The sequence below is a fragment of the Ricinus communis genome, chromosome 6 (genome assembly GCF_019578655.1).
Source record: "Ricinus communis isolate WT05 ecotype wild-type chromosome 6, ASM1957865v1, whole genome shotgun sequence".
Lineage (NCBI taxonomy): Eukaryota > Viridiplantae > Streptophyta > Magnoliopsida > Malpighiales > Euphorbiaceae > Ricinus > Ricinus communis.
The window spans coordinates 13,863,011-13,885,432 of record NC_063261.1 but is presented as its reverse complement, the minus strand read 5'-3'; the positions used below and the strand labels follow the sequence as shown (position 1 = coordinate 13,885,432).

At 33.7% G+C, this 22,422-nt stretch overlaps 1 protein-coding gene across 1 annotated transcript; it reads left to right on the top strand.

Annotated features, from left to right (window-relative positions):
• Positions 1–1,617: 1,617 nt before the first annotated feature.
• Positions 1,618–4,618, top strand: LOC8259281 (phenylacetaldehyde reductase). Its single transcript, XM_002517732.3, has 6 exons — positions 1,618–1,805; positions 2,523–2,692; positions 2,977–3,168; positions 3,319–3,481; positions 3,653–3,839; positions 4,107–4,618. Exons 1-6 carry the CDS (start codon positions 1,688–1,690, stop codon positions 4,249–4,251), a joined length of 975 nt encoding a protein of 324 aa, XP_002517778.1. The 5' UTR covers positions 1,618–1,687; the 3' UTR covers positions 4,252–4,618.
• The last annotated feature ends 17,804 nt before the right edge of the window (positions 4,619–22,422 follow it).

Below are 22,422 nucleotides of genomic sequence, written 5' to 3'. Positions count from 1 at the left end.
TTATTTATTCAATAGTGTGATGAGCAATGGATATCATCTAAAATAATAGATTATTAACTCATCAGTACTTCAAAATAATTGACAAGATTACACATAAAAATTTTGTAAAGTCTTTGTAATAATTTGGATAATCCTTTTACATTTTAAAAATTTTTGAAAAATAAATTATTAAATTTCTATTTAATTATACTTATTATAAATCGTAGTAATAGCTTAAACATATTTTAAATATTTAACCTAAATATAATATTAAAATTAAAATATTTAATTTTATAATTTTTTAAACTAAGAAAAAAAAATAGTTCATATTAAAAAGTGTTTACTATATTTTACTTTGTTAGAGTAAAATATAACTATTATTGTATAATTAGTTAATTATATTAATATGTTTTTATAACATGAATCTAAAATTTTAGTTAATAATATATTAAATTTATTTATTGATAGCTATACAAATAATTAATATAAATTTTATAAATCATAAAAATGTTCATTTGAAAATGAATTTATAGTAGAAAAAATATCTAATCAGTATTTTAACACTATATATATAATTATATGAGTCAAGTAATCAATATTTGTTGCATATAAGTAAAAATACTAATTTACTAAATTAGTTAAAATATTGTTAAAAATATATATACTTTTAAAATTTATAAAAATTTTATTTTAAATTATAAATAGATTATTTAAAATATAGAATTTTTGTAGATAATAAATATTTTTTGCAATTACAAAAAATAGTATTATTTTTTGTAAATTAACATATTATTTATCAAATTATTGACTTAATAAAAATTACAAAGTATTATTTTTACTTACGAAATATATAAAAAGTATTCCAATTTTCATAAGACAGCAATTTATTCGTAATTATAAAAATATTTTTATTATTTACGAAAATATTTTTTTCATTGCAAAAGAAGGTCAAGATGAAATGCAATGCTGATAGTGCAGAAGCTATTGCAATGTTCGAAAGTTTGTAAGCATGTCATCCTTGCCTTGGAAGAACATTTTTTAATCTGGAATGTGAATCTCTCTCCTTGATATTTCACCTGAGGTATACTGCAACTAGCCTCTCACATTATTTCCAGATTCTTGATGGTATTCAGTCTCTGTTTGATACTTTTTCTAGTCTTTCTTTTTCACCTGCTAGAAGGAATGCCAATGTTGTGACACATAGTTTAGCAAAGTTAGCAAAGCTTGCTTTAGATTTGAGGTCTGATGTTCTTCTGTTTCTATCCCGGATTCTGTTGAACATTTTGTTGCAGCAGATTTAGCTGTTTTTTCCGTTTAAATGTATGTTATTCTTTTGTAGGGTCTGAGCGGTTCGAGAAGAGCACTACGACGCCTGTCTTCTCGAGAATTCGTACATGGCTTGTTAATGTATACACAGCTGTCTTTCGAACACAGATTTAGCTTCGGTTGCAATTGACATGTTTTTGTCTACAGAAAGGATTGTATGAAAATGTGTAACACAGAACAGCGTAGTTGATTAACTTAAACTTAATGTGTCGACGCATGGAGTGGGCGCATTTTGATTTGTTTTCTGAATGAGACACGTGAATGAACAAACAAATAATAAGAAGTTATTTATGCTGAAAATCTCAAACTCCTTTTTCTAGTTTATGTTTTTATCTCTTAGCCACCCACACATAGAGAAAGAAAGCAAGAAAGAAGAGAGAGGATGGGTGGAGAAGGGAAGGCGGTGTGTGTAACAGGAGGGTCGGGTTACATAGCTTCATGGCTGATTAAGAATTTGCTTCGCAAGGGTTATACTGTCAAAGCCACTGTTCGTGACCCAAGTCAGTTTTTCTTTTTTCTTTCTTTTTCTTTTTCCTTATGTTTCATTTGATTATGCATCTGTTATATCATCAGGCTGTGTTTTGGATACTAGTTTCTTCTTCTTTCTTTAGTTGTTGGTTCTTTTGCAATTTTCTTGTCGTTTGAGGTATGCCATGATTGTTTGATATGTTTATTTAGAAGGGAGCATATATGAAGTGATTTTATTAGCTTAAATCTTGCCTAAAGTTAGACCAAATTATGATAATTTTTATAAAATTGGTGATATATGAGGAAGTTGTTGGCCTGAGAGGATTCTTTGGAGTTAGATAAGATTTTTATTTCAGAATCCAAATTAGATAAGGAAATTATAATGTTTCTTATGTTTTTCTGGAGCTAATCGATTTCAGAAAAACTGGTGTAATATCGCTTTGGTAAAAAGTCTTGGGAATCCTTAAAGTTCTAAGAACAGTTAGTATGGATGGTTAGAGATTGTGTCAGGTGAAGTGGTCGACTTGTAAAAGTATTCTGTCTATAAATCTAGGCTGCTGTAACAAAGAAATAAAGTGTAAAAGATAAAGACGAACAAGAGGAAGAAATATTCTGCTCTTTGCTCAGGTTTTTGTTCAAAATATCTATTTTACAAGTTTCATGTTTTCTGCTTTCCTGATTTCTACTCTCTTCTCGAAATCTAACAAATGTCTCATTCATGTGGAATGTTCTATTCCAATATGGCACAGGTGATCCAAAGAAAACAAATCACTTGCTTGCTCTTGATGGAGCTAAAGGAAGACTTCATTTGATCAAAGCTAATTTATTGGAAGAAGGGTCTTTTGACTCTGTAGTTGATGGATGTGATGGTGTTTTCCATACAGCATCTCCTGTATTATTTTCAGTAACTGATCCGCAGGTTCATCTCTCATACCGTTTGCTGCCTTGGATCTACTTGATAGGTTGTATAAAAGATAGATCCATTTTACTTAATAACTATTGTCCAAATGAAATGGGTTGCCATATCAAAAGAAAGCTTTACATCTACTCGTACCAGCACTGGCTTCTGATTTAAAGTTTCTGTGGCAGTGTCAATTATTCTTGTAGTTTAGAGGTATTATCCGGAGTATTATCAGATTTCTTTATTGCCTCATAAACTTGTGTATCCATTGCTTACTTTCATTTCATTTTGCTGAACTGCAGGCAGAACTAATTGATCCTGCAATTGAAGGAACGCTTAATGTGCTTAAATCATGTGCAAAAGTCCAGTCTGTTAAGAGGGTGGTTATAACCTCTTCTATGGTAGCAGTTGTATACAGCAGAAGACCTCTGACCGGTGATGTGGTGATAGATGAGACTTGGCATTCAGATCCAGAAGTATGCAAGGAAATAAAGGTGTGTTTTTCTGGATTCCAAATTGATCATTTGACTTTTACCTTGAAGCTAAAACTGAAATCTACTGATATCCTATTTTCTCTTCAGTCGTTTGCTTTACCTGTTAATGCCTCTTACATGCTACTGCAAATTGAATTATTCTTATTGCAGGATTGGTATGCACTTTCGAAAACCTTAGCAGAGGAAGCTGCTTGGAATTTTGCAAAAGAGAATGCAATTGACTTGGTTACTATAAATCCAACATATGTGATTGGCCCTATGTTACAGCCAACTCTTAATTCCACTGTGGAGATGATTCTCAAGCTCACAAATGGTACGGGCTTCCAAATAAACTAAACATCTATTCGCAGTAGCTCATGATTGTTTGATGCTTGCTTCATATAAAATTTATCCTTATTAGCTGGATGAAGCAGTCTGCCGCGCAGCATGATGTTGCTTTATGGTTTCTTCTCATACAATTATGCATTTAGTTTTCTGGGTGCAGGATCACAGACATATCCAAATGCATATTATCCGTCAATCGATATTAGAGATGTCGTAGACGCGCATATTCAAGCTTTTGAGGTTCCTTCAGCTAGTGGAAGATATTGTTTAGTTGCAAATATGCTGCACTATTCTGAAGTAGTAAAGATTATCCATGAACACTACCCAACTTTGCACCTTCCTGAAAAGTAAGTGTTGTGTGTTCTGCAATTTGCATGGAATCATGTTAGGCTAGTCATCTTTTGTTTAATAGATTTTATAGTTATGTGGTCTATTCAAGTGAACAATTAAGGTCAATTCTGGAGGACTTAACCCTTTGTTAGGAAAGTCTAAAAAGTAAAAACGTGCAAGTGCAAGAGGACTTGCATATATGATCTTAAAGTTCTTTGTTTATGCATAGCAATAATCATTGCTATAATGCATATTTCACAATCTATGTTGTTCAAACATTGCAGATGCGAGGAGACCCCATTACTTTCGCCCTGTGTCAAGGTATCCGACGAGAAAGTGAAAACTTTGGGAATCAACTACATTCCTTTTGAAGTGACTCTCCAGGACACTATTGAAAGCTTGAAGGAGAAGGGCTTCCTCAACATCTGATTTAGGCTTAGATGGTGGAGGGATGCCAAAACAGATGGAGAAGTTTCAAAGACTGGAAATTATGCTTTGCCCATTGAAAAGTTCATGAGTTTAATTATAGATTTTACCAATAATTTTATATTCAATAGACTTGAAGCTCTTTAGTTTTTTAAAAATCAACATTAAGCTTTGCTACTCATTAGGGCCAATTTCTTTTCTTTTTTCTTTCACATGCTTTTGATTTTTGATTTTCTCTTCTTTTTTGATATCCAACTTTCTTTTCCGAATGTTAAAAGATATTAAAATTTTAATAGGTCGATGTATCTATGCATCAGTTTTTAGATGCATCAGTTTTTATTTATTAATTTTATAGTAAGATTTACTTTCATTTATTAATTTTATAGTGGGATTATATGAAATGAACGCAAAATTAGATATTGGATGTAATTGTGACAAGTGCTTTCAGATGAAATAATTTGTTTGAAAAACTTTCAGTATGCATATGAAAAATAAAAATATATTATATAAGATCAAATGTCTATTAAGGAGCTAAAATAAAAAAAAAAAAAAAAAGACCGACTCTAACAATAAAAAGGAATTATATCACCCTAGTTTATAGGTTTAATAATATAAAATATGTCTTAAAAGTTTTTTAGATTAGAAAATTTGAAATATAAATCAGAATAATTATTTAATTAATTATAATATACATAATACATATTTATAGATATAGTTTTTGATAAGTATGTCGATTATTTAATTTAAAAAATAGTAATAATAAAATTATTTGACTAATATAAATACAACAAATTATATGGTTAATATGTAAAATAAAATAAAATTCCTTTTTTTTCTAAAAAAATTAAATTTATTGAACTGGTACATCATGTATAATTTCCTGCTAAATATATATTAAGATGGATTGTGTCATTTTCCATAAGGTAAATGACACTTCCATTCGAACAATAGATGTTCAGGGTTCATATCTTTCGTGGGACAGAAGAACCTTAGTATTTCCTGCCTGGATAGTACCATTTATGTAGATATTTCCTGTCTTTCTGTTTAATTGTCTCTTGTTCAGTTTACAAATAAATTATTAATATTTTGTTCCATACAGTATCTACTTTTTATTCATTTTCCTGTTTTAATCTTACCCTTATCCAATTTTTTACTTTGCAATCTTTTTTAATACATGGTTTTGGAATCTAAAACTTTACGCATGTTATTGTGACTATATTAATTGTAGTCAATCATGACTAGACATCATTGGCAATAATGAAAAGAAATACCATATCCTGAAACCACAAAAATTCCAATTCTAGATTCTCCCTGTAAGCCAATATATAATTTATATATAATAAAAATAAAAATGCAGAGGAAATATAAATTTACTGATGGACTTTGTTAAATTTTTAATTAATTAAATTATTTATTAATTTAATTTAAATATTAAATAATTTTAATAATTTATTAATTACAAGTTTAATGTCGGGCTCTAAGCTCATTAATAGCTAAAAGACCTTAAAAAGTGGCAGCCAAAATTAAGAGTTGAATAAGCACAAAAGAAGAAAAGAAGAAGAATTGAGAAAGAAATTAGAAAATAGGGAATTGTATTTATTGTTGTAATGATTGTCTGCTCCAATGGAGACTTTTTCTTTCAATAAAAAGACCAATCATTAGCTAGAATGTAATCTTTCTATAATGATATAGTCATTGTGACAGCTAATTAATAAGCAAAAAGACATACTAACATAATTGTTCCAGCTAAAATATTAACAATAGAACTTCTATAATGTTATTAAACTATCCCTTGGCCTATTTTCCATTCATTCCTTTTGATTCCCTAAGCTCATCCTTGCCTCATCATCTGCTCACTTGTTTGCTGACTCAACATTCTCTAGCTGACACTACCCCCTTCTGCAATAACTTTCTTCTCCTCAAGAAAGAATTCAGGAAATTGGCCTTTCAAGAAACTGAGATTTTCCCAAGTTGCTTCCTCTGGTGACATGTTAAGCTAATGAACTAAGACCTGCTGCACCTTTTCTTTCTTCCTGATAATCTCCCTTTGCTGTAAAATAGTTACAAGATGAATTTTAAATTCCCCATTCTTGGCACGACAGGCAAATCAGTAGCAATCAAGACTTTAGGATCAATATGTCTATTAAGGAGTGAGACATGAAAAACTGGATGAATCTAAGCATTCTCTAGTAACTCCAGTTTATAAGCCAGCATGCCAACCCTGGCTAGCACCTTATATGGACTAAAATGGTTAGTTGAGACTTTAATGTTCCTTTTTACTGTTAATGAACTATGCTTATAAGGCTGAAATTTCAGATACACCAAGTCTCCAACATTAAAACTTCTCTTTATCTTGTGAGAATCTAAAAATTGCTTTTGGCAATTCTAAGCCTTAGCTAAGTTCTCCTTTAGATTTTGAGTCGTTTGCCTTCTAATTTCCAAAGTATTCTTCAATTGTAGCCACAGTAGTGCCATTGGCAGGAAGAGAAGTAACTAAAGGAGGTGCGATTCCATACAGAGCTTGGAAAGGAGTCATTTGTAAGCTGGTATGGAAGTTAGTGTTGTACCAGAATCCTGCGAGAGATAACCACTTATTCCAATTCCCTGGCTTGTGAAAGCACATACTCCTCAAGTAATTTTCCAAGCATTCAGTCTATCCATCAGACTGAGGGTGATAAGCTGTACTCAGATTAAGTTTTACCCCCACTAGTAGAAACAGCTCTTGCCAAAAATTGCTGGTGAAGATTTTGTCCCTGTCTGATATGATGCTACAAGGAAGGCCATGCAGCTTATAGACTTGGTTCATAAATAGCTGAGCAACTGTCAAGGCAGTATAAGGATGTGATAGAGAACGGAAATGGCCATACTTTGTCGTTCTATCAACTACTACAAGTATCGTATCTTGGCCTTCAAACTTGGTATTCTTTATATATATACTAGTAATATACTTATACTAATGCACAATTATTGATAAGCCTATGATATAAATTTTTAATTTGAAATATCTTATTCTAATAAAAAATATTATTATTTAATTTTAATAGCACTTAGTATTATCATTTTACTTATATAACTTTAATGTTTAATAGTTATAAAAATAATTAAAAATTATAATTAATATATATAAATTAGAGTCATTATATAGTAAATTAGAGTCATTATTTATAATAATTCTTTTATTATATTTAACTACCATTTTATTTTAATAAGTATTTAGTAATATTATTTTTTTACTTGTACTAATACGTAATTATAAATAATCTTATGATTAAAAGTTTTAGTTTAAAGTAACCTATTTTAATTATAAACATATTATATTATAGGAAAAACAATTGTATTTAGTTATATTTTACTTTAATAAATAATTAATAGTACTATTTTAATTTAATAACTTCAAATTTAATAAAAAAATAGATACATAGTGATTTAGTGCCATTATATCACTAATTTTTTAATTATATTCAGCTATCATTTTATTTTAATAAGCACTTAATTAGTATTTAATATTAAAACGGGTTTAATATTATTATTTATTTAATTAGTATCTAATGTTATTAAGAGTAGAAAGACCCCATGGCAAGAGGCCGCTTGTGTCTTAACTTGAGGATCTGTCCATGCTTTGAGTTTACAGCATGAGGATTAGAAATAAAATAGGGGTATATTTATCAATATAAGAGAAAACGTCCCATAAGAACGGTATATTTGTCAATATGAAGAGAAAACCTAAACACCATGTCAACCGAGATTACCTCTCATACTTCTACCCTTCAATTATCTCCCTCTTGTAAGAAAACCATATCTAACAAGATAGATCATCTTGTTGAGATCTCCCATATTCCTGATAACGTACAGATAGAAGATACTCTAGTACCAATCATCAACCCTTACAACATATTCAAGAAACAAAACTTTGTTAGAAAAACCTTTAACCAAATCATCCACAAAAAACCCCTCACCATAAAAGAATATGTTCAATCCTCCTCACTTTCTCGTTGTTCACTTACCGCTACTTCTCAAGAGCGATGTTACTTTAGAAATCCCCACCTCTTTCATAGAACAATGGCGGAAGTAAGGCTATTCTCATCTCCATCTCGAGTCATGAGACTTGTCCTTTCCTATCATGGAAGGATGGGATTGCCTGTTACAGCACGGATGTCGCTTTTGGACACTCGTTACCTCAAGTACGAGCATGCAGTGATTGGGACAATAGTCACAACACTCAACACTGGTAGTGTTGTTTTGACTTTCTTTCCAAACTTTAACCTCTCTTTGAGTGATCCTTATCTATCCACTGCCTTAAAAGTACAAGTCCAAATCACGGGAGCTAGTCAAGTTGAAAATGCTCTCTCAAACACTCTTCACCATCGATCGTTTATCGATTGCAGGATCATGCACTTAACCCTGCAGATCCCAGGCTTCCAAGCCTCATCAGATGCTTTGTACATCATGGCTGATTCTGGTCAAACCCCTACAATAGTTCAAGCTCCTCGACAGCTTGAAAAGGAAGATCTACAGAAACTAATTCCTATTGAGTGGGTAACAAATTATGAGAAGCTCCAGGCATCTCAATCAAAACCAGTTCAAGCCACAGATCCCCTCTTTATACAGCAAAAGGATGGGACTGTTAAGACGATCTTTACAAGAACTGAGGAATCTTCCTCAGCACCGTCAATTTTCCAAGCATCAATGATACAACCAGTATCACGGCCTAGGGAGAAGGTCCCTATTCACTCCTTTCAAGCATCTGGCAACCAGATTTATGCTGCACAAGTCAGAGGACACTTTGTCTGGGATGTAGCCCCAGAAATGTGCAAGCCAGAGTGCCTATGTCATGATGACATGGATTATGCTGAACCCTGTTTTCAGCATCAACAGAAGAATCCGAAAAGGATGTCTCTGGATACTTCTTGTTCGGAGATTCATCCTAAGCCAGATGATCGAGATCCAGATGGTTCCCAGAAAGAGAATAAAAAGCCACTGCCAATGTTCGACGAGGCAATTGAGTTTCTTGCCAGAGAAGGAAAAACGGTCATTGACGTTTCTTATGATGAGTTCAAAGAAATTATGGCACAACTCAACATTGAATATGGCAAATCCCCTTCCGCAACTTGCGAATGGAGATCGAGTCGGATCCAAAGGTTTATAGGTCGGAAACCCATCTGGCCCGCTTTGTACAGGAGGTACAAAACGTCACGTATAACAACGCCACGAACTTTTGGACCTACTTCATCTCTCACAATCAGACAACAGTACAACCCTTGGTTCAAGAATGTTTCATGTTACAACCAGAGGATTTCCCTCCCTTGGGAAAAACAGAGAACAAAAGATCTGAAATCCTTCCTACACGGATTTCACCTTCTGGAAACTTAGAACCGGCCGACACCCCCTCAAGAAGTTCTCAATCGCGACATCTAATTCTATTGTCCAAAACACTTACTTGAAGAAGATAGATGGCAAATTGGATCAAGCCCTGCACTTGGTTCAAAACATGGATCACAAGCTGGATACTTTTTCACAAGAAGTCTTGCAATCATACTCATCCTTGACAAAGAAAGTATCAAGCTCCTGGACAAAGAACTCCGGATACCTCACCGATTACCCCCTCTTTCATGCAAAAGCAAAAGGAGATTTCCCGGCTGAAGAAGCAAATAGATCAAATTGAAAATGATCTCCGGAAAGACCAGTCTGCTGCAATTCCAACATTCATATCGGCTATTACTCCTTCATACTTTTCTTCTTTCCCTTTTCTTTCACAACCGAACAACCACAAGAAACCCTTTATCGGCCCTTTGGCACATTTTCTCACCTTTACCCAAAAAACACAGAAACCCAAAGAAAAGAAATCCTCTCCTCCTCTAGCCCCTAAGGACAAATTTCCAGAGCAATCTCTCATCAGTCCAGTATGATTCGAATCTTCTTCTGATTCGTAGATGGCGTACATCACCGAATTCTCATGAACACTTCGCCATCGATCCCACCCGTAAGTAGTAGAACCCCAAGATGAAGATGCTCGGTCATTCTTTGCTCCCACCGGAGCTCCAAACCCAAGGCCAAAGCCGGCCTAGCACAGGACCTTGGTTCACTTTTGATGACTTGCCACCATCAAAATGGAAGGATAAGCTTTCCGAATTCTTGGCATGGATTGATCTTCGGATGACCCTTGAAGGGCCACACTCAAAAAAGTCCTTGCCGAATTTGTCACAAGGTTTACCTAAGCTTAAGAGATTGGTTTCGGTCTCACCGAATACACTAGGCTTCAATTTGTCACTCACCGACTCCATCGCTAGCAGAACGATCCTCCATAACCGGGCCTTGGAAGTTATGACCTTGTCATAAGACAGCTAGAAACAAGAGTTCTTTGATCGAAATGCTTCATTCAAGATGAAGGATCCGGAAAAGCATTATTCGGCTATGTCCAAGCTCTACTATGTCATTGGAGGACATGATGGTGATGATACACTAAAGTATACCTTCATCACCTCTCTACCAGATGAGATACAACCTGAGGTTAACAATATGATTGCGGCTACAAAAAGACCAGTCACCTCTATTACACTTGGAGAAATCTGGCAATTCACACTCTCTTCCATTAAGAGACTGTGTGATCAACAGGAATTATTCAAAAGGTTGTCTCAAAGGGACTTGATTGTCCAAAAGGCTTGCAACAAAAACCACCTAAAGATCAAGTGCAAAGCCACCAACTGCGTCTGTACAAATCACAAGAAGAAATCTGGACATCATTTCCAGAAATACACGCGCAGCAACAAGAAGTTCAAGGAAAAGAACCCAAAGAGGTTTAAATACTTCCGTAAAAAACGGAACCAGGGGTACAAGTCTGATAGATGTTTCATCTGCAAAAGGAAGGGACATTATGCGAAAAATTGTCCCAGGAATCCAGAAAAGTCAGCAAGGATGATACAACAAGTTAGCATGTCCTTATCTCTTGCAGACTCTTTCGAAGAAGAAATAGAATCCCTACTTTCGGAGCAAGAAGATCTTACCCCAGAAAGCTTATTTGGGTTAGAAATGGAGTTCTCAGACTCCACAGAGTCTTCACAAGAATCTTCTTCGGATTCAGATGATAGTGAAATACCAATCCTGATGATTGGTCTGCATGAAGAAAGTCAGAAGGATATTCTGGAAGATGCAATACAATATCCTCTTTCTCCAACCCTATTATCTTCTTTCTTTGTTTCTCCTCCACCTCCTGAAACTTTTCAATTTACTATAAAACCTCCTCCAGTCCCATATATTCCCATACAGATACTGTCCTCAAAATACTCCAAGCCTGTTCCAGTAATAGCTTTCTTTGACACTGGAGCTCAAAGAAGCATGATGAACCCAATGGTTCTCCCATCGAGTATTGGAAGCCCCATGATCGATTTCTTCAGGCGGCCAATGGTCAAACCTTCAAAACTACTCGATCACAAGACAAGATCGAATTCGCTTCTTTCTCGATTGCGTTGTGTGGACACACATCATTGGTTCAGATCTTCCAAGCAAGGATATTCTGATAGGATTTGATGTTTATCACCAAGCTCAAAAGCTCCAAATCCTTCCAACTGGTATAAAGTTCAAAAGACAGTTTAGGTCATACACTGAAACTTCAAATCTGTTTTCTGTGACGAATACTATTCCTCCATTCCTTTCATACACAGAAAAATTCCTTCAGTTCTGTCCAGAATCCCATTCACATTTCCAACATCCTCTTCCTCTGTGGAAAAATCCACAATTCTATATCAGCCTCCCCTTCAAACTTAATGAAGACATTAACCCTACTAAAGCCACACACATGGGAATGTCTCCCACAGACCTAGCCCTTGCCCGATCAGAATGCCTGACACTGTTACAGCAGGGTTTAATTGAGCCCACTACTTCACAATGGGCTTGCCAAGCCTTTTATGTGGAGAAAAGGTCTGAAAGAATCCGAGGAAAAAAGAGGCTTGTCATAGACTACAAACCTTTAAACCATTTCCTTCAAGACAACAAATTCCCTCTCCCTCGAATCTCAAATCTCAAGGTCCACATCCAAAAGGCCCAGTACTATTCCAAATTTGACCTAAAGGCAGGCTTTTGGCAACTCGGTATCCAAATTACAGAGAGATACAAAACTCGCGTTTTGTATCCCTAATGCCCAATACCGGGATCGTTATGCCTTTTGGGCTCAAGACGGCCCCATCTCAATTCCGGGAAGACAATGATTGAGATTTTGGGCCTATCCTTTACTCTTCTTTGATCTATATCGACGACATCCTTCTATTTTCAGAAACAGCAGAGGACCATCACCAACTGTTACAACAGTTCCTTGCCATCATCCAAAAATATGGCATTATGCTATCTGAAAAGAAGAGCTTTATTGGCCAACGAGAAATTGAATTTCTTGGAATGCATTTCAAGAATGGCCAAGACACATATGGTCCCCACTGACAAAGGAACTTGATAATTTTCCTAAGAAAATTTATCAAAGAAACAAATTCAACAGTTCCTTGGAATCCTGAATTATGTTCGAGAGGCCATTCCACACCTGTCTAGTTACACGTGCCACCTCTCAAAGATGCTCAAAAAGAACCCCCCTCCATGGGGAGCTTGAACAAACAACACAAAAATTAAAAGAGGCCGGCCCACAATCCGCCACCTCTTACAATCCCGTCAGCAGGAGAACTTATTCTCCAAACAGATGCATCTGACTATGCATGGGGGGCCATCCTCCTAGAAAAGCTCCACGACAAAGAACAACTGTGTGGATATGCATCGGGTCAGTTTTCCTCTTCGGAAAAACATTATCACACAACCTACAAGGAAATTCGCACAAGTACGGGATAAAAAGTTTGAATTCTTCCCGATTGACAAAGACTTCCGGTTCGGATGGACAACTCTTCCTTCCCCAAGATTCTTGAATCCAACCAGAAGACCTTGCCTGAGCCCCAACTATTGCGATTAAAATCATGGTTCAGCAGGTATGACTTTAAGGTTGAGCATATAAAAGGGATAAGAAACCTAATCCCGGATTTCTTATCCAGACTTTCTAAGCCTCAGAATCAGCCTATAGTTCTTCTCACCTCTACAATAAATCTTCCCATAATCTTTATGGCCTCCTCATCCTTCAGATCCAACCTGCAACCTCCTTCACCACCAGACCTTCCCAACAACCTTACAACCAAACAAGTCACAGACTTTGCCAGAAACATGATGTTCCATTATTTGGCAACTTTTCAACAAATCTTCTCACTCCCAATCCAACCCAACTTCTTCTTTCCAGACTACCCTTGGTGTTTGATTTACCACTTATCTCCTGAACATCCAAAGCATGAAAGTGAGTTATGGTTTCTATGGTGCCTATCTACAGTCTGTCATCATGCTATAGAGGTGCCTATTATGAATCTCTTACACTTCTTTAATAATGAAGCTAACTCGGGGTCTTATCCATGGAGATTCCTTACCCGGTTTAAGACTCCATACCAATGGATGTGGAGATCTCCTTAAACTTATTCATGGGCACCAGTTATTCTCAGACAATAATTCCAGAGCTTCGGAATACCATGCTATTTTCATATTACACAGGCCCTATCTCCGACTATCAGAAGACACCTATGCAACTCAAAATATCTGTCACTATTGGAGAACGCTTGATAGTCCTTTACATCTTGCTCCTCCACCAATCACAGAAGAACTAAAACGGGCCCCGCAAGATAGAATGAATTAAGGATGAATGTGTCTGCACCATTAGTCTGCACCTTCAATGGACATCAATCAACTGAACAATCCATAGAACATTTCTGTTTCTCTGATCTTCCAACTCCTCTGGATGACCCTACCTTAACCAGGACGCAGCAAGAAGCCCTCATGCAAGACTCCCAGCCAATGGATGATGACTCATATGATGACGTCTTCTGACCACATACGACTGTCGGCCACTCTTTTATATTATTGTTTGTCCTTATTATGTAAGTGAAGTGTATTATTAGTCTCAGTGGGATGTCCACTTTGTTTGATAGTGCTGTATTATTAGTCTTAGTGGGATATCCACTAACTTTTGTTTGATAGTGCTGTATTATTAATCTTAGTGGGATACCCACTAACCTTTGTACATTTTCTACCGACTCTCCACTCTATATAAGGAGAAGTCTTTGATAATAAGAAGAGAGCAACTTTTCCTCTAAATAAGTCTCTTTAAAACTCTCTCTACACTCTCTTATGGCTTTCTAACTTTCTCATTTCTCTTCTCTTGATCCAATGGCAATGTTCTAATAGTTGCTACGATCTGTTTATGGTGTAATCCAAAAGAGCTAACTCAGCTAATTTAAAGATCCAAAAGAGTAGAAAGACCCCATGGCAAGAGGCCGCTTGTGTCTTAACTTGAGGATCTGTCCATGCTTTGAGTTTACAGCATGAGGATTATGCCATGAACAGCTCTCGGCTCCCTTGTCATAAGACAGCAGAAACAAGAGTTCTTTGATCGAAAATGCTGTTCATTCAAGATGAAGGATCTGGAAAAGCATTATTCGGCTATGTCCAAGCTCTACTATGTCATTGGAGGACATGATGGTGATGATACACTAAAGTATACCTTCATCACCTCTCTACCAGATGAGATACAACCTGAGGTTAACAATATGATTGCGGCTACAAAAAGACCAGTCACCTCTATTACACTTGGAGAAATCTGGCAATTCACACTCTCTTCCATTAAGAGACTGTGTGATCAACAGGAATTATTCAAAAGGTTGTCTCAAAGGGACTTGATTGTCCAAAAGGCTTGCAACAAAAACCACCTAAAGATCAAGTGCAAAGCCACCAACTGCGTCTGTACAAATCACAAGAAGAAATCTGGACATCATTTCCAGAAATACACGCGCAGCAACAAGAAGTTCAGGGAAAAGAACCCAAAGAGATTTAAATACTTCCGTAAAAAACGGAACCAGGGGTACAAGTCTGATAGATGTTTCATCTGCAAAAGGAAGGGACATTATGCGAAAAATTGTCCCAGGAATCCAGAAAAGTCAGCAAGGATGATACAACAAGTTAGCATGTCCTTATCTCTTGCAGACTCTTTCGAAGAAGAAATAGAATCCCTACTTTCAGAGCAAGAAGATCTTACCCCAGAAAGCTTATTTGGGTTAGAATGGAGTTCTCGGACTCCACGTAGTCTTCACAAGAATCTTCTTGATTCGGATGATAGTGAAATACCAATCCTGATGATTGGTCTGCATGAAGAAAGTCAGAAGGATATTCTGGAAGATGCAATACAATATCCTCTTTCTCCAACCCTATTATCTTCTTTCTTTGTTTCTCCTCCACCTCCTGAAACTTTTCAATTTACTATAAAACCTCCTCCAGTCCCATATATTCCCATACAGATACTGTCCTCAAAATACTCCAAGCCTGTTCCAGTAATAGCTTTCTTTGACACTGGAGCTCAAAGAAGCATGATGAACCCAATGGTTCTCCCATCAGAGTATTGGAAGCCCCATGATCAGTTCTTCAGGGCAGCCAATGGTCAAACCTTCAAAACTACTCTGATCACAAGACAGAAGATCGGAATTCAGTTCTTTCCTGATTGCGTTGTGTGGACACACATCATTGGTTCAGATCTTCCAAGCAAGGATATTCTGATAGGATTTGATGTTTATCACCAAGCTCAAAAGCTCCAAATCCTTCCAACTGGTATAAAGTTCAAAAGACAGTTTAGGTCATACACTGAAACTTCAAATCTGTTTTCTGTGACGAATACTATTCCTCCATTCCTTTCATACACAGAAAAATTCCTTCAGTTCTGTCCAGAATCCCATTCACATTTCCAACATCCTCTTCCTCTGTGGAAAAATCCACAATTCTATATCAGCCTCCCCTTCAAACTTAATGAAGACATTAACCCTACTAAAGCCACACACATGGGAATGTCTCCCACAGACCTAGCCCTTGCCCGATCAGAATGCCTGACACTGTTACAGCAGGGTTTAATTGAGCCCACTACTTCACAATGGGCTTGCCAAGCCTTTTATGTGGAGAAAAGGTCTGAAAGAATCCGAGGAAAAAAGAGGCTTGTCATAGACTACAAACCTTTAAACCATTTCCTTCAAGACAACAAATTCCCTCTCCCTCGAATCTCAAATCTCAAGGTCCACATCCAAAAGGCCCAGTACTATTCCAAATTTGACCTAAAGGCAGGCTTTTGGCAACTCGGTATCCAGCCCACAGAGAGATACAAAACTGCGTTTTGTATCCCTAATGCCCAATACCAGTGGACTGTTATGCCTTTTGGGCTCAAGACGGCCCCATCTCAATTCCAGAAGACAATGATTGAGATTTTTGGGCCTATCCTTTACTCTTCTTTGATCTATATCGACGACATCCTTCTCAAAGGGGAGCCGAGAGCTGTTCATGGCATAATCCTCATGCTGTAAACTCAAAGCATGGACAGATCCTCAAGTTAAGACACAAGCGGCCTCTTGCCATGGGGTCTTTCTACTCTTTTGGATCTTTAAATTAGCTGAGTTAGCTCTTTTGGATTACACCATAAACAGATCGTAGCAACTATTAGAACATTGCCATTGGATCAAGAGAAGAGAAATGAGAAAGTTAGAAAGCCATAAGAGAGTGTAGAGAGAGTTTTAAAGAGACTTATTTAGAGGAAAAGTTGCTTTTCTTCTTATTATCAAAGACTTCTCCTTATATAGAGTGGAGAGTCGGTAGAAAATGTACAAAGGTTAGTGGGTATCCCACTAAGATTAATAATACAGCACTATCAAACAAAAGTTAGTGGATATCCCACTAAGACTAATAATACAGCACTATCAAACAAAGTGGACATCCCACTGAGACTAATAATACAGCACTATCAAACAAAGGTTAGTGGACATCCTACTGAGACTAATAATACACTTCACTTACATAATAAGGACAAACAATAATATAAAAGTGTGGCCGACAGTCGTATGTGGTCAGAAGACGTCATCATATGAGTCATCATCCATTGGTCGGGAGTCTTGCATGAGGGCTTCACTGGTTAAGGTAGGGTCATCCAGGAGGAGTTGGAAGATCAGAGAAACAGAAATGTTCTATGGATTGTTCAGTTGATTGATGTCCATTGAAGGTGCAGACTAATGGTGCAGACACATTAGCTGTCCTTAATTCATTCCTGTACTGCAGGGCCCGTTTTAGTTCTTCTGTGATTGGTGGAGGAGCAAGATGTAAAGGACTATCAAGCGTTCTCCAATAGTGACAGATATTTTGAGTTGCATAGGTGTCTTCCCGATAGTCGGAGATAGGGCCTGTAATATGAAAATAGCATGGTATTCCGAAGCTCTGGAATTATTGTCTGAGAATAACTGGTGCCCATGAATAAGTTTAAGGAGATCTCCTGTCCATTGGTATGGAGTCTTAAACCAGGTAAGGAATCTCCATGGATAAGACCCCGAGTTAGCTTCATTATTAAAGAAGTGTAAGAGATTCATAATAGGCACCTCTATAGCATGATGACAGACTGTAGATAGGCACCATAGAAACCATAACTCACTTTCATGCTTTGGATGTTCGGGGAGATAAGTGGTAAATCAAACACCAAGGGTAGTCTGGAAAGAAGAAGTTGGGTTGGATTGGGAGTGAGAAGATTTGTTGAAAAGTTGCCAAATAATGGAACATCATGTTTCTGGCAAAGTCTGTGACTTGTTTGGTTGTAAGGTTGTTGGGAAGGTCTGGTGGTGAAGGAGGTTGCAGGTTGGATCTGAAGGATGAGGAGGCCATAAAGATTATGGGAAGATTTATTGTAGAGGTGAGAAGAACTATAGGCTGATTCTGAGGCTTAGAAAGTCCGGATAAGAAATCCGGGATTAGGTTTCTTATCCCTTTTATATGCTCAACCTTAAAGTCATACCTCGAACCATGATTTTAATCGCAATAGTTGGGGCTCGGCAAGGTCTTCGGTTGGATTCAAGAATCTTGGGAAGGAAGAGTTGTCCATCCGAACCGGAAGTGTCAATCGGGAAGAATTCAAACTTTTTATCCCGTGCATTGACGCGAATTTCCTTGTAGGTTGTGTGATAATGTTTTTCCAAGAGGAAAATCGACCCGATGCATATCCACACGTTGTTCTTTGTCGTGGAGCTTTTCTAGGAGGATGGCCCCCATGCATAGTCAGGATGCATCCGTTTGGAGAATAAGTTCTCACTGACGGGATTGTAAGAGGTGGCGGATTGTGGGCCGGCTCTTTTAATTTTGACAAATTGTTTGTTCAGCTCCCCATGGAGGGGGGTTCTTTTCGAGCATCTTTGAGAGGTGGCACGTGTAACTAGACAGTGTGGAATGGCCTCTCGAACATAATTCGTGATTCCAAGGAACTGTTGAATTTGTTTCTTTGATAAATTTTCTTCCCGAAATTATCAAGTTCCTTTGTCAGTGGGGACCATATGTATCGGCCATTCTTGAAATGCATTCCAAGAAATTCAATTTCTCGTTGGCCAATAAAGCTCTTCTTTCGGATAGCATAATGCCATATTTTTGGATGATGGCAAGGAAGTGTCCTCTCTGCTTCCGAAAATAGAAGGATGTCGTCGATATAGATCAAAGAAGAGTAAAGGATAGGCCCAAAAGGCGGAAGTAAGGCTATTCTCATCTCCATCCCGAGTCGAGACCATTCATTTTCCACATTTATAATCTATAATCTATACTCTATATAATATATATATATATATATATATATATATAAAAGGTTTCACTATAGATTCCAGACGGAATTCCTTTTTGAGTTTTAAAATATACTTTTTAAAGTCGGTAAACTATATAATGTTTTCTCTCAAGAATTTATTTGATAAATTATATAATGTAATGCAATCTACGAATACATATTTGATTAGACAAAAATAATGAAAATAAAACTTATTTATTTTATAACTTATTACTCTTTAATTTCAAAAAATAATTATTATCAGTTATAAATTTTTCACAGTTTGATTAAAGTTTAATATATATTAAAAGAACATCAAAGAATTTTCAAAAACTAGTTATATCTTAACATAAAATTAGCAAGCTAATTAAGCAATTAAGGTATTAATCACTCAGGATTTTAAATTATTAGATTTATTCAACTAATTTCATAATGATCAGCAATTTTAAAATGGTTGTGATAAGGAGATGTAAGATGATTACTTATGTTTATTGCAAACTTCGAGATTGATTATCTTGAAATGGTGGTTTAAAGGTTATTGATTTAGAGGTTGTTTGCTTGTTGTTAGGTGCCGGTAATGACCTTTTTTTATTATTATTTTATTCTTATTAAATTGACACTTTGAATTGTTTTATAAGAAATTGATTTTTTTTAAAGAAAGTAATTAATTTTTTAAAATTACATCTAAAAATTAATTGATTTTTTAGTTACATTTTTCACACCCAGTGACAAGAGTGTAAACCATGTACTTTTCCAGCTGTTAAAAAAGAAGAAGTAATTGAGCTAGAATAGTGAAGTAGAATAATCCTAAGTAGTAAAAAAGGTGGATTGGTCTTTATAGATAAGTCTAAGAGTTTAATTGAATTTTATTTAAACAAAACTTTTGATAATAGATGTTGTTTGTTTCAAGTGTTTGTTTCTAAAGCAAACGGCTAATTCTTACTAGTAAAATAACTAGTCATTTATTAGTGTGTTGCACAACCGTTATTATTATATCAACTATAAAATTAAATTGATAGATATAATTTAATAAAAAATTTAATATTTAATATTAATTCTTAATATCTTAAGAACTAATAGCAAACTAAAAATTATTTTAAAAATATTGATTTATTAGTTTTAGTATTATATATATTAATACTATCAGTATAATTGATATTACTATTTTTAGAATTAAAAATTTATTATATAACTGAAAAATAAATTTATTATTGAATAAATATTAAAAATATAATATAAGATGTTATTTTCTAGAATTAAAATCATTATCTAATTAAAAATTAATTAATTAGTTAATAAAATATTAAAATATAATTAATATGCTATTTCTTATGATAAAAATTAGTAAAATTATCTGATTAGGAAATTATTTATTAGTTAATATAATATTAAAATATAATTAAGATACTATTTCTTAGGATTAAAGTTAGTATTTAATTAGGAATGTAACATATTAAACTATAAATTAATAGAAAAACTATAAAATTACATATAAGTTTGAACTTGATGTGTCAAAAATAAGTACATATGTCAAAATAAAAATTTTATGTGTTAAGCACACATATTAAAAAAAATTAGATCTCATAAATTAATATATACTAGTCGATTACCCGTATGTTGCATGGCCATTATTATTATTTTCATTATAAAATAAAGTTGATAGATACATTTAATAAAAAATTTAATATTTAATATTAATTTATAGAGCAAACTAACTATTTTCAAATATCCTTAATTTTTTAAAAAATTTAAAATTCTATTAATGCATAATATAAGAATTATATTAAAAATTATTTGTTAATTAATTTTAAAATTAATATGTCAATATAATTGATATTATTATGATTAAAATTTATTATATAATTAAAAAATAATTTATTATTAAGTTTAATATTAAAAGTATAATTTAAGACGTTACTTTTTAGAATTAGAATTATTATCTAATTATAAAACTACTTTATTAATTAATATAATATTAACACATAATTAATATGCTATTTTTTATGATGGAATTAGTATTATTATCTCATTAGAAAACTATTAATTAGTTAAAATAATATTAAAATATAAGTAATATGTTATTTCTTAGGATTAGAATCAGTGTTTAATTAGGAATGTAACTTATAAATTAATAAAGTAATAAAAAAACTATAAAGTTATACATAAACGTGAATCCCATGTGTCAAAAGTAAACACACATATCAAAATAAAAATCTTATGTGTTATAAATTAAGTATACACTAGTCGTTTACCCGTATATTGTATTGCCGTTATTATTTTATGATTATAAAATTATTTTTATAAATATAATTTAATATAATATTTAATATATAATATTCATTCATCATATTTTAAAAATAATAGCAAATTAGATATTTTTAATTGTCTTTCTTAATTTTTTAGTATTTTAAAATTTTATTAATGTACTAATATAGAATTATTCTAAAATATTTATTAATTAATCTGATATTATATAAATTAACATTATCAATATAATTGATATTTCTACTTTTTATAATTAAAATTTTTTATATTTGTAAAAAATTAATTTATTAGCGAATAAACTATTTAAAATATTATTTTTAAAATTATAATTAGTATCTAATTAGAAAATTAATTTATCAATTAATATAATATTAAAATATAATTAATATTTTATTTTATAGGATAATCATTATCTAATTAGAAAATTAATTTATTGTTAATATGATATTTCTTAGGAATAAGAATTAGTATTTAATTAGGAATTTAACCTATTAATCAATAAATTAATAGAAAAAAATTATAAACACATAAGCTTGAATCTCGTGTGTCAAAAATAAGTACACGTGTCAAAATAAAAATTTTATGTGTAAAAAAAAGACACAATATCAGAAAAAGTTTAGGTTTCAAAATATTTATATATATATATTATAACTCCATATTAAAGGAAAGGAAGAAAAACAATTTTAACTCTTCTGAAAATAGGATTTCGCTTTGTTTTAGTTTCTCGCTTAACTATTTTTTTTGTACTTACTATTATTTTAAAAAATAGTAAGACAATATTAGCAAGTTAATTAACTAAACTGCTAAAAATTTAAATTATGAAATTAATTAAAATATTTTTACAATGATTGTATTATTTATCAGTAATTTTAAAAAGGTTAATCTATTTTGATTTGATGTAATTAATTGGTTTATAATCTAGGACGAAACCATCTTATAGATGAGGTTAATTGTCCCTCACACATTATGATGTACTGAAAAGAATAATATTTTGAATATTAATAACGTTTGTTTTCTAAATTTAGAGATTTTGAATATGTAAATTACTTTGTATGTAAATAATATAAGGATAGGATATATAATTCATAACCATTGAACCTTCAATATATAACATAAATAAATTCTCCCAAAATGCTTTGCTTTTCTATTTTGGGAGGATTCCCAAATGAACAATATGAAATCTTTCCGTATCTTATTTTATGATGCACAATTTTATTTATTTTTCTATTAATAAAATACATGTAATA